At 41.7% G+C, this 14,298-nt stretch overlaps 1 protein-coding gene across 2 annotated transcripts in view; it reads left to right on the forward strand.

Annotated features, from left to right (window-relative positions):
- magi3b (membrane associated guanylate kinase, WW and PDZ domain containing 3b) overlaps positions 1-14,298 on the forward strand; it is a 125,460-nt gene that overhangs the window by 73,124 nt on the left and 38,038 nt on the right. For both annotated transcript variants that reach the window (XM_028406176.1, XM_028406177.1), the window contains exon 2: positions 8,749-8,865. In XM_028406176.1, the coding sequence (XP_028261977.1) occupies positions 8,749-8,865 (117 nt within the window). The remainder of the gene's footprint in view (positions 1-8,748; positions 8,866-14,298) is intronic.

The following is a 14,298-nucleotide window of genomic DNA, read 5'->3' on the forward strand; positions in this document are numbered from 1 at the left end:
ATACGAGGGAATATTTAGTCTGTATTGTCGAGGGGGCTGCGCTGTGCTGATCTATGCACATGTGGCTTCTAGTGCTGTTAGAAAAGCTTCTTTTTTAAGTGCTTCCTTTATGTATAAAAGGAAAATAATTACTCAATATCTCATATTCTAATTAATTCAGTAATAATATATCAGGTTTGTGGACTTCATTAGCAGCCTGTAGTAATAATTAAAACATTAACAAACACACTCCATTCACACACACACACTGCTTTTGTGTGTTATTTTTCACTTTCTGCTGTTGTGTTTGTTCCTTACCTGTAAATACTTTCTAAATTCGTCGCTAGAATTTTCGTCTTGCCCCCCACCCCATCATTTAAGCCACTTATGCCAGACCTCCGTCCCACTGTGGGCACGCTGCTAAAATAAGGTGAAATGAAGTGTGCAGAGGGAGGTTTGGGCATGTGAGACCACTGCCTGTTTAACTTTGCATGGCTCTTTAGCCAAGCCAAGCCAAGCTAAGCAGACAGACTGGAAACACAGCTACACTGTGGCCCATCATGCTCCTGTGTGGCAGAATCCTCCCGCCGCAGTAATGCTCTACATGTCAGTTATATAAAGGAAGAGAATTCATCTGATGGTATAGTGTGTGAGGTGTAAGATTATAAGCCGAGTTTATGGTATACCACTCCTCTCAGAGGAGACGGCGAGATGCCCCTTGATCCGCTGTCTGAATAAACTGAGCAGAGGACTTGCCATATATTTACCCCTCAGAGGTACCCTGAGGCAGGTTTGGTCTTTTAAAATGGCTACAGGAAGCGGCAAGGTTAGAGGCAGGTGGAAGGAAAGGAGGGGGTGCTGTCAGTCTGGGAGAGTGATGAGAGGAGCCAAGGCAGAGGTCTTGCAGGTGTTTGTGCCTGAGTGGGCTCTGTTTGACTGAGTGCCACAGGGGAAGAGGAGGGCCTGATGAAGAGGATGTTGGTGATCTGTCACCTAACAAATGATGAATGGAGAGTGAGACCAGGATTGAGGAACTAAAGAATCTGCTTTCCCAAATATGGGTGAAGCATAGCATTAGAGACTGCGAGGACCACACAGTCCCATCCCGTTTTATAAAATAGTCTCTTTTAGCACTAAAGTAAGATAAAGATATAAATATGAGGAACTATACAAAATGCACAAGTACAGCATTTTATGACGTGAGGCACAGAAACCAGTGCAGACTCCAGAAAATTAGAACAATGCTAGGACTGCTAACTGCAGCTGAGTACAGTTATTATGTAATGAGGGTATATATGTTCATTCTTTCCAGCTCTCCTCTTGCTTCTGTAGTTCTAGTGTCACATTATTTTTTTTATTCTCACATGTAAACAATAAATCGGCCTTTTTTTTACCTGCCATGATTTTCAATTCTAAAAGCTTGTGTCAGAAGGTCCAGGTGCTGGATGGCACAAACCATCAATGGTCCCTTTGTCATGTTCCACTCTTGCTGTATTTCTGTGAAGTGCTAGAAGCTTGTTGTTCATGATCCTGCACATTGCTCCACTGTTTACCAGGAAATCAATCGTATGACTCCAAAAACATGATCTAAAATAGTCAGAATGGACTGGATCCTCCATAGCTATACATTCTACCTTACATATATGATGGTTAAATGACCAGATTGATCAATCAGAATAGAGTCTTTGTCGAAAAGAGTCCCACCTCCAACTGAAGCTACGATGCAAGTTATTCAAACTCATGTGACTTCAGAAATGGTGTCTGGTTTTATTAAAGTGTTCTGTAAGTTTTAAAGCCCAAAAATTGACAGAAAAGTGACAAACATTGACAGTAAAAACTATGGACAGAGCTTCCGCGACGTCACCCGTTTGTTTCTGAAGAGCCGTTTTGAGGCTCGGTGGAAGGCTTTGACCGCCGCCATGTTGGCAGTGTCACGTCCGCCAAAACTCCATATATGGACAAAGAGGGGGAGCACGAGCAGAGTTTAGGGGGGCGGGCGATCATGGAAGCATGAAACTCGCGCCCTGATATGTCAACCGTCTGTCGCTCAAAGCGGCAACGCCCATAATTATGCGTAATTTTAAGTCTGAATATAATTAAAACGAGTTGTAAAAAAAATCACCCCTCGTACAACTGACACTAGAAGGGAACCTATCATTTGAGACCAGAATGTTTTTTTTTGTTCCAGGCTGTAAACATGTTCATTTCTGCTGTGAAGTTGGACATTTTAACATGGGAGTCTATGGGAAATGACTCGCTTCTGGAGCCAGCCCCTAGAGGCTGCAGCCTGAACTACAAGTTCTGACACTTCCGCATGGGCTTCAAGTCTGAGCCCCGAAGGTTGCCGCTTGGTGACAAATCATTCAACTGGCCATAAATATATTGACACTTGCTCATCAGAAGCAGTGATGTGATGTCATTGGAGGCTCTAGAGGACTTTGGTTTCTTTCCCTTTTTGGCTTTAACCCATTATACTTTAACTATAGTGGACACATTTCTCATCTTTTGTCACAGTTTGTGGAGGTGCTGACTAAACATTGGCCTCCTGATTGGCCTGTCAGATGAGTTTCCTTACAGTCAGTAAAGTCAGATCCATTCCGCTCTCTCTACAAGAAAATGATCCATTCATCACATATAGTGAGGATTTCTGGATTAGAGCACACTGTGTGTGTTGCATTGCAGCAAGTGTCTGGAAGTCCCCTGTGTATATATTAGTGAGAACTAGGAAGGAGGGATTCCAGTCTAAATGTGTTACAGAAGCAGAGAATTCATTCTTTTCCATGCACACATCCTTTGCGTACATACCAGTAATACCCACATGTCTCGGGGCAAAATGTGTGGAATTCTCTATGAGATGACCCAGCGCAGAGAGAAAGGTGTCAGAGAACAGCTCCAGACCTGATGACATATTTCCCATTCAGAGGACTGTTAATTAAGTGACAGTCAGACAACAGAGATAATGACCTCCCAGTGGACGTTGACACGCCTCTGGGGGAGAAAGAATCAAAATGTCGCCATAGACACCAGGTGTTTGTTTAAATTTTAACTGTGTTTGGAAGAAGACTTATTAAGAGGAAACAGATTTTTGCACATAACCAATCTGGGATGAGGTGTTTTTGATGCAGCTCATTAGCTTTATGAGTGGAAGTCTGGACTTCTGATCTGATCTCATCCAGCATTATTATGGCAATCTACAGATTCTCAACAGACACCTGTTCTTTTTCTATTGCTGTGTGTCCTTTGATCCACTGATGGATCCGTCCATCTATCCGAAGTCATTTGGCTTCAAAGATCCTTAACAATGCCTGTAAATACTATGAAGTATATGTTTAATTTACAAAAGCATTTTCAGCAGCTGCCATAAGCCCTGTGCTGCACTGTTAGCCACCTAAAATAAGGTAGTGACATTAAATTGCTCGAATACACTCAAAGTGTGTCAAATCTTTGTCTGGCTGAACACTTATTGTAGCCTAACTTGACTGTATTTACACAAAAATGCTAAAAGCTCTTCAGAATGCTGGGAATGTTATTATATAAAATGTTTTTATTCTACCTGGGGACATATTGACGTGAGAGTGGCAACATTTTATTCTGGTGACCGTGTTGCTGATCCACGCCACCTCCGCTTTTTGGAGTCTTTGTCAGTCTTTATACTGCCTCATTCCAACAATCCACAGAGCTAATGCCTTCTGCTGGACCTCGTGGGATCCTCTTTCATAAAAAAAAATTTAAAATATATATCTTGTCAAAGGTTCAGGAGAAAGGTTAGGAGCTGATGGGAATATTGCTACAAATATTGAGTGCAAATGTTTTATTCATTTACAATCGAATAATTAAATAAAAACCAGCTCTGATAAAATCACAAAATTCAACTTTTTATTTGGTAACAGGAACATTTATTGGTGTGCACAAGTCACATGATGTTTTCTCAGAGTTACATAATCATTTTTACAGTGAATAAGTCTGCATGTCTACATAATATGCAGACAGGAATTTGCATGCATCAATGCATGACACATGCTCTAATGTGAGAGAGCCTCGAGCTGCAGCTGCCAAAGAAGGTGTTGGTCTTATCAAGCTGCTGCTTCACTGGGGGGTGCCAGGCACCGCTTCCATCACTGCAGAGCGAGTGCAGATATTTTTTTTTTCTGAGGTTTCTGAAAGAAGCAGTACTGCTGATGCTAGGTGAAACGGTAACACGGCGCTGAAGGAATCCCGTGGGTGACCTTGCTCTTTTCTGGCACATCTCCTGCCATCACTTCATACAAAGAAATGACACGGTAGCAGTAGAGAGGAGAGGAGAGCATCCTGAGAGTGGGTGTAAAGCAACAGGTTGATTTAAAGGGATCCCTCCTTTAGAGTGAATTATTCTCATTCACATTTAAAGGAAGCCAGTGGATACAGCTTATGATACAAATGACAGGGAATAAATCATGCTCATTTAAATGCCGCTGTATTCACAGCAGTGAAGAGAATTTAGCAATACAAAAATAAAAAAACTGCATAATATAGTTTGGCAGAAACGAGACCAAAGCCTGCCCTTTTATGATGTTCTTTTGTTACTTTACGGCTTGTTCATCTTCCTGGCTAGCTGTGGAGAAATAATCTACAACTGAGTGGATGGCTGATGGGGTACAAAGGATCCCATTGAACCCCCATCACAGAAAAATGAGGTCTGCTACAATAGCGGTGTTATCTGTGGGGAGGAGGAATGAGGAACTTCTCTGATGTGACAGCCTCACTAACAGTCTCTGACAGGACCAAGGAAACCACAAAGACCGCACTGTAGCACTGTACTTGTACCGCAACGAACAGATCAGAGCTGTGTGTGTGTGTGGATGTTTTTCCAGTGAAGTGTGATTGAGCGCGCTTACTGTACTGTCTTACAGTCAGACACACCTGGTGGCTTCACCACAGCTACGAACACGTATCGCTGAGAATTTCTGCCCATTGATTGTTGAGGCGTGATGTGTGTGTGTGTGCAGAGAGCTACTGCAAGACGGTTCTTTCATCATCAAAGAGAGAGTTTCATCATCACGAATGCATAGTTAGTCTACAATTAAGGGTTCACCGCGCAGAGTGATATTTAATGTGATTGAGGCCTGCCGCAGGGAAAAGGTTGAGGGTAGGAGAAAATAACAGAAACAGCTTGTTTTGTAAGCACAATAATACATCTCAGTGGGCCTCACATCAGTGAATCCTGACCCAGCGCTCACAAGGGAAACAGCTAAAAACAGCTCTATAGTCTGAAAGAAAAAAAAGAGGATGATGCCTCGGGGAAAAAAAATCAGATGGAAAAGAGACATGATGAAAATCTAAGTGTACCTCACAAAATTACTAAATCTAGCATGGCAGGGGTTCATTTCTTGTTTCAGTTGTCTACCTTTACTCCAAAGAAGACAAAAAAAGAGTTGAACTGTAACATGAATTACAGGAGATATCACTTCAAATTCAGTGTAGGCATTTTTTTCTGCTGAACCACTCCTGGTAACTCTTTGTGTTCATTCATATGGCTCCATCAAAGAAGACATCATCAATGTTTAAATCCATTCAATGGCTGTATGAGGAGCATGCCTGTTGTCATGGCTACCATAGACCTATTTAATTGGAGAGAAAGCAGAACTCTCTCTAGCCAACGTCTCCAAACGTCACATTGAAGCAATCTAGATAAATAAACAGTACCGCAGTATTCAAAGATATGGATTATTTTTGTGTTGTAAAATGTCCCTTTAAAAAAATAATTATGTCCTGTTCATCTTAAAGGTTTATGTGAAACTGAAAAATCTTTTATTTTACACAATGTACCATCACCAAAGCAGCACGGGTGTCACCTTGGCATGTTTCACTTCAGAGTTGTCAGTGCAACATAACATGCAATGTCTCAGCGGGTTCACGTTGATGGTTCCTGACCCAGTTTGAGCTCTCAAAGAAGGAAAATGGCTAAAAACTGTCCTACAGTCAAGCAAAAAAAAAAGGAAAACATAGATGACACCTCAGGGAAGGAAAATTCAAAGAAGAGCATGGCAGGTGTTAATTTCTTCACTTTGCCTGGTCCTGGCTCTGGGCTTTCTATTTTGTGAGGCTGAAGAAGAAGGCAGCAAATGGGTTTTCTACACTGTTCTTGCTATTGTTACAGTTACATGGTCCTGCTTTGGCTTTAATACTGTTTGACATATTTTAATCTATTTGAACACCTTTTTGGATGCTACATCTCTAGTTTTCAGGGGAGCATATGGAGCGCATGTTATTGGTTGAAACAGCCATGTTTCCCCTTGTGTGCTGGCTGAATTTGAACGAAAAAAAGGTATTATGGGACAGCTTTGAGATGAAGTTTCCAGATTGGGCCTTGGTTCTCAGTCTGTTTGTCTGCTAGACCAGCTGTGGTGCAGTCCTCTTTGTGGAGGCAGACGGAGAGCATGCAACCTTTATTCTGAAAAGCCAGGCCCGGCGGGATGACGGCGGGCCTAAAGCGCGGTCAGATGGCAGCAAGGCCTGCGGACATGAGGGGCATTTTGATGTAAGTCAACAACGGCCTGCGAAACTTTAGAGCACAAAATAACGGGTTGGCTGTGGTGCCACACTAATAGCCTGAGCCGGTTCCTGTCACCAGTTGTGGAGGAAAGGAAAATTTGAGAGAAGCTTACAGATATATTCCCGAAGCTCATCATTATTACATCCACCCCACTGCAGTCAAGTACATCTCCACTCTCTATTAGTACATACAGTAAAGATGCAGTACAGTAGAAGATCTTTAGTCCTGCTGATTGGTATTCATAGCGGGAAGAGTCATGCTGAGCAGAGTTTGGTCTTTTTGAGGGAATAAGAGATGCAGAGAGAGTAGGGGGAAGAATGATTACTTCTCTGTGTCTCTTTCAAAGCCTTCTCTCCCTTTCTGTCAGGAGATGAGGAAGCTGAGGGTAGGCAGACACCGAAGATCTCTTCCTGTTTTCCAAACTCCTCATCATTTCCTTTCAGAGAAAAACTTTTTTTTTCCCTCCTTGTGTATGACGACTTTGAAGTCTTCCCTCTGTCTCAAACTTTGCATGAACTTCCTTTTGTTTTCACAAAGACTTCTGGGAGTCGAGAGCAAAGGCGAAATCTTTTCACATTTCCTTATGAAGCTCTCTGGCACCTCACTTTTTTTTAAGGTTGTGGCATTGCATTTTCTTTTGGTGAAAAAGTTTTTGAGGCTTGTGTGAGGTTGTTGAAACTGTAGAGGCAGTCGGGCGTGATCGCAGCATCCATCATCTGTCACTTAGCAGTTCGGATTTCAGATTTGTCGCTTCAGATGAGAGAAGGCAATGAGCTCAGCCCAGTTTGCTCGTATTCGAGTGCAGCTTTTACACTCAGTGTTGAGTCCAAATATCCCTCTCTAACCTCATCATTTATCCTTAATGACTGAAGTGGATTTCACTGAAGAGATCAGACTTTAAAAATCAGTTTAACCTTTGTTCTCCCGCTTGGCTACATCTCCTCCTGCGTGATCAAGCTACAAATCAAAAAAGGTTTAAGCTCTCAGCATCATAGAACAGGTGGTCATATATACTGTACACAGAAAAATACATCCAAATCAGGACCTCATGCAATCAGATGTCCTGAGTTAAGACCAAGTCAGTGACACAAATGCACAGTTGAGATGTTAGACTGCCAGGCACTGGTGCTCCACTCTGATATCAATATCCATCCAATTTGTAAACCATACATCCATCAGAGTTGCAGCAGTAACAGGTAGAGCAGAGAGCAACTTCCAGCAACTCCAGCAACTTCCTCCTGGAGGGATGTCTCATGTCTCCGCCCATATAGCCTCCCTCCTAAAGGGAGGTACCCAAGGGACATACTAACCACCTCAATGTGCTCCTCTCAAGGTGGAGGATGCGCTTTCAGCCATTCCCAGACTTTTCCAAATTCGGACCGTCCACCCACCGTTAGACCGTCCACCCTGCAGTGAAATCTTAATTTCTGACAATTGTATTCGTCATTACACAATTTTTACAACCATAGGCGAGGGTGGGGACATTGATAGACTTGTAAATTTAGAGCTTCACCTTCATCTGTTTTAATAGGCTGTCTGATATTGACCCTAATATCGACTAAATAGCTCAGTTTGGAGTGCAAAATGATACATGACTCTAGCATGTAGTCAATACCAATACCAGTGCTAATTCAGGCCTTTCCTCCTTTTGATACAAATCCTGTCTTTGGTTTGTCACCTGAGTCCAACCCTCCAAATATATTGGGACACCTGCACATTGTCACCGTGGACGTGTGCTACTTGACAGTGGATTACTGCGGCCTGCAAAGACCGCTATCCTCTTAGAATAATGTGTCAAAAGATCACCCATTAATTTTGTAATGTACCTTTAATGTATCAGTTTGTATTTAATTTATGGCCTCTAATCTAAGTATTTACATTAATCTTGTGTTTACTGCCTGTGTGTTGCCCCACATAAAATAAATGAAATTGCATTGAACTGAATTAAATTGAATATATTTCTTAGCATAATGTAATACTGTTTAATCCCTGTGAGTGAATCTGTTGACTTTAAGCACCCGATATCTGTGAAAAATACCAGAAAATTAAACACCTGTGCTATAAAAGGGTAACCGTTTTGTGAGTAGAAAAACTGTTTGATCTAGTCCTGCTGTATTGATTACTTTGTGAAGCTACATGCTGCTTGAATAGATTTCCTTTTAAGACATAAATCCTTTTGAAAAAGAGCACCGCCATGTTTTTATTGACCCTTCCTGTTTCCACCTCTGTTGTTGCAGGTAAAGTGTTGAACACGGACCTGCGCCACTACCTCAGTCTCCAGTTTCAGAAGGGCTCGCTGGACCACAAGCTGCAACAGATCATACGGGACAACCTCTACCTGCGCACCATCCCCTGTAAGTACAGCACGCTTTGTGCAGCAGGTCTCTGCATTTACCTGCAAACCGAATGTGCACAGTATCATCTACTCTCAGTGCTTTCATCTGAAGCACCTTATGGGCAAATGAGGATGCTCTGTATGCGTCACACAGCTGGGAATCCATCGCACATGCAGCAGCGTTAATGCGCTCTCCTTTCATTACACAGGCCCGTATGTACACTCACACATACTCACTCCACTCCAGCATTGTCATTCACTCTAGTGACACACTCTACACACGCACACATCAGTGTCACCATAGCAACCCTGGCCAAGGACATCTGGCTGTAACCCCCACGTAACTTATTTACTTCTGTACCGTATCATCTCAGTGATCAAAGTCATATTCTTTCCATTTTTTTTCTCTGTCCTCTGCTCTGACTTTCCCCTCACGGAGCAGAATGTCAGCGAGCTATTATTCTTTTGTTGAAATCTGTAATGGAGTGGTAAATATAAAAGGTTGGCACTGTTGACTGCCAAGAAACACTTAACAAGGAGCGGCACATGTGTGGCTTTTCAGCGTAACAGTAATTCATACTTCAGAGAGCATTGATTGCAATCTAGTTTATATAAATACTTGTTCAACAAAAACAACTGTTGATCTAACGCTCAGTAGAAATTGTGCATGAAATGAAATAGTACTGTCCCTCCTGCTGCAAAGAGTGAATATGTTCCATGATGTCACTAGTATCTGGTGAGTGGGCACAATTTTTTTTTTTTGACATGCAGACAGAAACTTTGTTTTGGTTAAAAAAAAAAAAGTCACATTTAGGGAGCTGAGAGGGAGGTAAAAATAAACCCCATTTTAAGCCTGACACCCATGCATTTTCTAACCCCCCCCCCCCCCCTACATTATTCAAAAGGTTTTATAAGCTTGAATGTTGTCAGCTTTTAAATAAGAGCATGGAAATTACCTAAATTAGACACAAGGCTGTTAGTACAGCAAAGGTGCAAATTAATATCCTGATTAAGGTTTGTGTGGGTTGTATAAATGTAGGCTTTGTGCCACAATGGTGCAAATGCCTCTAAATTTAGAAAAACTGCTTTTTTTCTTTTTCCTAAAAGGATTTTTGTGAAACTGCTGTTACTGTAATTTCCATTTAATCACAAAAAATATGTTATTAAAAAGAAAAGGTACTTTCTGTTTTGTTTTTAAAGCAGCAGATGATGAGTGGAGGCTCTGACACAGTAGCTGTCGTTCTGAAACTGTGATGATGTTCGCACAGATATATTGGCCTAAATATTTACCGCGGCCTGCTGACGGCTGACTCGGCTCAGAGGAGCGCCATAATTGAGTCTAGTCAAGGTTTTAGTCACATGCAGAGCGACTGCTCCTGAGGCGATGACAGACTCTAAGGCACAGCACTGTCACAAACATGCAGCCTCTCTGCTCTCTCACCCCCCAGGGCTGGCTGTTGCTATGACTTGTTCACTGGGGACTTGCATGCACAAGTGTGAAATTTTTCAGGAAGTAAGCTGCTTACCTTTCATGTATATTTAATTTTCTCCTCTGGATGGGGAGCCTCTTTCTTTTTTCCACTTCATATACAGTTGTCAGTCATGTTACGAACTTTGTTGTTTAGCAGCCAGTTGAATTGTTATTGAATTTTTCTTTTTAAAGCTCGGTTGCGTTGGAAGTGCCTCGGGTCGGGACACAGGTTGATTATAGGCTTTTACTCAGTAATTTCTCATCTAACCCTGCAACCTGTACCTTCCAACACACACACACACACACACACACACATACACACAGTGTTGGGAAGAATACTTTTAAAAAGTATTCAGTTACTGAATACAGATTACATGTCCTAAAACGTAATTTGTAATGTATTCCGTTACATTACTCAATCTGAGTAACGTATTCTGAATACTTGGATTACTTGCACATTGAATTGCTTTTTAAAGGTAGGGTATGAGATTTCATTCTGATGCACTTTTTGTTAAATTAGTGTAACTTCTCTTTACAATCCGATAGCAACCCGTTAGTTCGGCAGTTTCACTTTAAAACGAAGAATATGAATCATCTGTGGAAGCTATAAAACGCTAAAAACATCAGCCAATCCTACGAGGCGCACCTGCGCGTATAGTTGGCTGGTTGGCTGATTTCTTCCTGCTCTGCGGCACCAGAGAGGTACGTGCATGATGGCCAAAGTCACAGACTGGTTGGGAGGCGTGGCTTCGGGGTGAGCTCCGAGAGAAAGGGGCGTGTGTTTACTTTCAAAATCTGGCTGACTCTCACTGAGTTTTCAAAATCTCCTACCCTACCTTTAAGTGATTGAATGCAGCGTCATCAGTCCCTGCTGACTACAGAGGACACTATAAAACATTTAATAAAAACTTGTCTAGATTGTTCCAGCTGACTGCATTCACATCAATGTTATTCTATTCTAAAGTCATTTTACACAAAAAAAATTGTTGAATACGTACATCAAACAGACCCATGTATAAAACTAGCTGACTGCAAGAGACACGTTCCTACTTCATCTATGTTAATCAGCCTCCGTTTTGGACGGAGTTAGCTAGAAGCTAGCAGCTAACTAGTTCACTTATTCAAGTGAGGCTGACAGTGTACCGGCATCATGACTGAGGAGCATTAAACACACAGCGCTTCATCCTCAGACTCTGACCCCCATCAGTCCGGCTGCTCTGTCCTCTCTGTCCTCTCTGTCCCCCACAGCTGCAGCTTTCTGTCCAGTTTGCTGACATGAACCAAAAATTTTAGCTTGGATCAAAGATGTTGTATTGACGGTAAGAGCTCTCACTCCAATGACTATTTACCGTCATACATGCGTATATGACCACACAATGAGACGAGCGATCAGGAGAGTCAGACATCTGCTGTAAACAGGATCTTTGTTGTAAGAAGACGATGATTTTTTACGTGACTTGTTTCATCCAGCAGAGCTAATCAACACTTAAAGTACCATCGTGTAATCCACTGATTTGAAGAATGTAACTGTTCTGATTACCATCTCTTTAGACTGTAACGGAATACAGTTACTCATATTTTGTATTCTATTTACATAACATCTGTACATGTGATCCGTTACTCCCCAACACTGCATACACACACCTGCGTACGTGTGCCTTCTGTCACCCGTATACGCACACTCTGATATTAAGCACCACGTCAGACATGGCTTTCTGTTTTTTTTCTTGTACAGTAGTGACGGTCGTTTTCGGTTTTATGGCCTTTAACCACCATTTATCATCAGCAGCCAGTGGACTCGCTGCATGAGCCTGACTCTCTAATCCCCTGCTTGAATTACTGTCTTAATGAGCGAGAGACCGGGACTCGCACTGTGACGGCACCTCCATCACTCACTCGCTCGCTTTCAGTCTCCATCCTTCACCCTCTTCTTTTCACTTTCTCTGTTTCAATTACTCTTTGCCAGCCTTTTGTGAAACCTGTTTATTTTGTGTGTTCAGCCTTTGTTTATCCTCAAGGAGATTTAATCCATTAAAATAAAAGCATTTTTAATTGTTTTTGAACAAAAGTGTTTCAAATATAAACAAAACAATCTCATTAATCTAAAGGTGGCTACAGTAGTTTCTATTTCCCTGAGATACAAAGGCTTCAGTCATCCTGATAAACTATGCTGTAATTACACATTTTACATTATTTGCCCTTACTGTCTGGAAGGGTCATTACATCACTGTGTCCCATCATACAGAGTGGAAACACAACCTGCTGAGTTGATCCTTTACTCCAGCAGTGATAAGAAGTGACTAGAAGCACAGACTCAGCGTAAGCATGGCAGCTAGCATTTGCACACAGCGCTGCATTTAAGGCATTATTTCATAATCAAAATAAAAAACAAACATCCTGCAGATCATCATGCATGTTTGTCGTTTGAAGACAACATTACAGCAGTTATTACAATATGTTCTCTGCTCGGGCAGAGTATATAGCACGTGTGTCTGAAATGAACTTAGACTGTATAATTAAGCGTTTGGGTTTGAAGATATAAAAGTGCAGTGTTATTACAAAGAAAACTGCTGCTGCTATGCTAGCAGTTTCTGAACTGCAGACATACTCCCCTTTGTACACTTACAGACATCATTTTGATGTATCCATTAGGAACACTGTGAGTATTATTCATTGTCAGTTTACCTGCAGAAATCTCCATGACGGTGGCTGATGAACAAAATTGTATATTACAGACAGTTTCTGCTGATAATACAGTGCATCCATACCAGATTGACATAAGAATATCTCTGCCTGTGCTGCACTTATTTTCCTGTTTTTTTATTTAAAATCTTACAAACTGTGTTTTTAATAGAGCAAAAATGTAAAATATACACATATTATCATGCATTTTCACACACATATTTACAGCATACAAAGTTCAAAATCACAGCTACTAGGTCTTTCTTCAGATTTAACAGCCAATTTGACATTAACCACAGTGGAACATGGTGCAGTGTAGCCACAAGACAAGGTGCTTGTTGAGTGATGGCCCTGTCTGCTGCTTCTTTTCAACTCCCCGTGCTAGCTCCATCTCATGCTCTTAGTGCACTTATTTGGCTCTTGCAGCTTCACCCCTCTAACCGTGCAGCTCCTCGTCTTTTTGGCACTGACATTTGAGAAGTCATTTTCTCATTGTGGGAAATCAATACTGCTACAGCCTGCCTTGCAGAAGTGCACAACACAGGTCAATGGGATAGTGGTGTATTTATAATGTGTTGAAGATCATTCGTTGATGATAACACACCCAAGCAGAGATTTTTTTTTTTTTTTTTTTTTTTTTACCCAAAAATGTGTGACAATCACGCAGACAGCAAGAGGATTAGAGCCGATTTGTGTCTCTGTGCCAGTGGTCCACTTTAGTTAAGAACCACCACACTGCCGTACTCTCACACAACTGCAGCTAATCTGCTGTTCTCGCACCATAAGGTCATTTCTGCTGCTACAGCATTTCTCAGTATTACTTTATATTTTTAGGGCAGGTATGAAACAACAAAACAAGATAACGTGGCCTGTATTGAAAAAGGGATTGGAAAAAAAGGAGGAGGAGAGACAAAGAGAGAGTGTGGAGTATTTACTGTCTGAGCGTGGCAAATCCATGGGTCTTGGGACGGTCTCCATCTCATTTGGACTCTTGCACAAATGCTGGAGGAGGCTGCAAAGAGCTCTGAAGAGGGCAAAAAGAGAAGGATTTTAGAGAAAGCCTTGGATCAGACACAGTCCCAAATCAAACATTCACACACACTTTACTAGTGTGCAGGTACACATGCAAAGCTGGGACCTCTGCCCCAGTTTGAGTATTTGTTTTTTTATATTTTAAGATAGAATAATACTGGCTGAAAGTAGTTGCACACATTTCTTTCTAGTTCTTGTTGAATATATTTTCCAGAATGACATCAGCACTGTGAGCTCTGTGACAGAGCTTGCCTCAGTGTCTCTTCT

Source organism: Parambassis ranga, chromosome 5, assembly GCF_900634625.1.
Source record: "Parambassis ranga chromosome 5, fParRan2.1, whole genome shotgun sequence".
In the NCBI taxonomy this organism is placed as follows: Eukaryota; Metazoa; Chordata; class Actinopteri; family Ambassidae; genus Parambassis; species Parambassis ranga.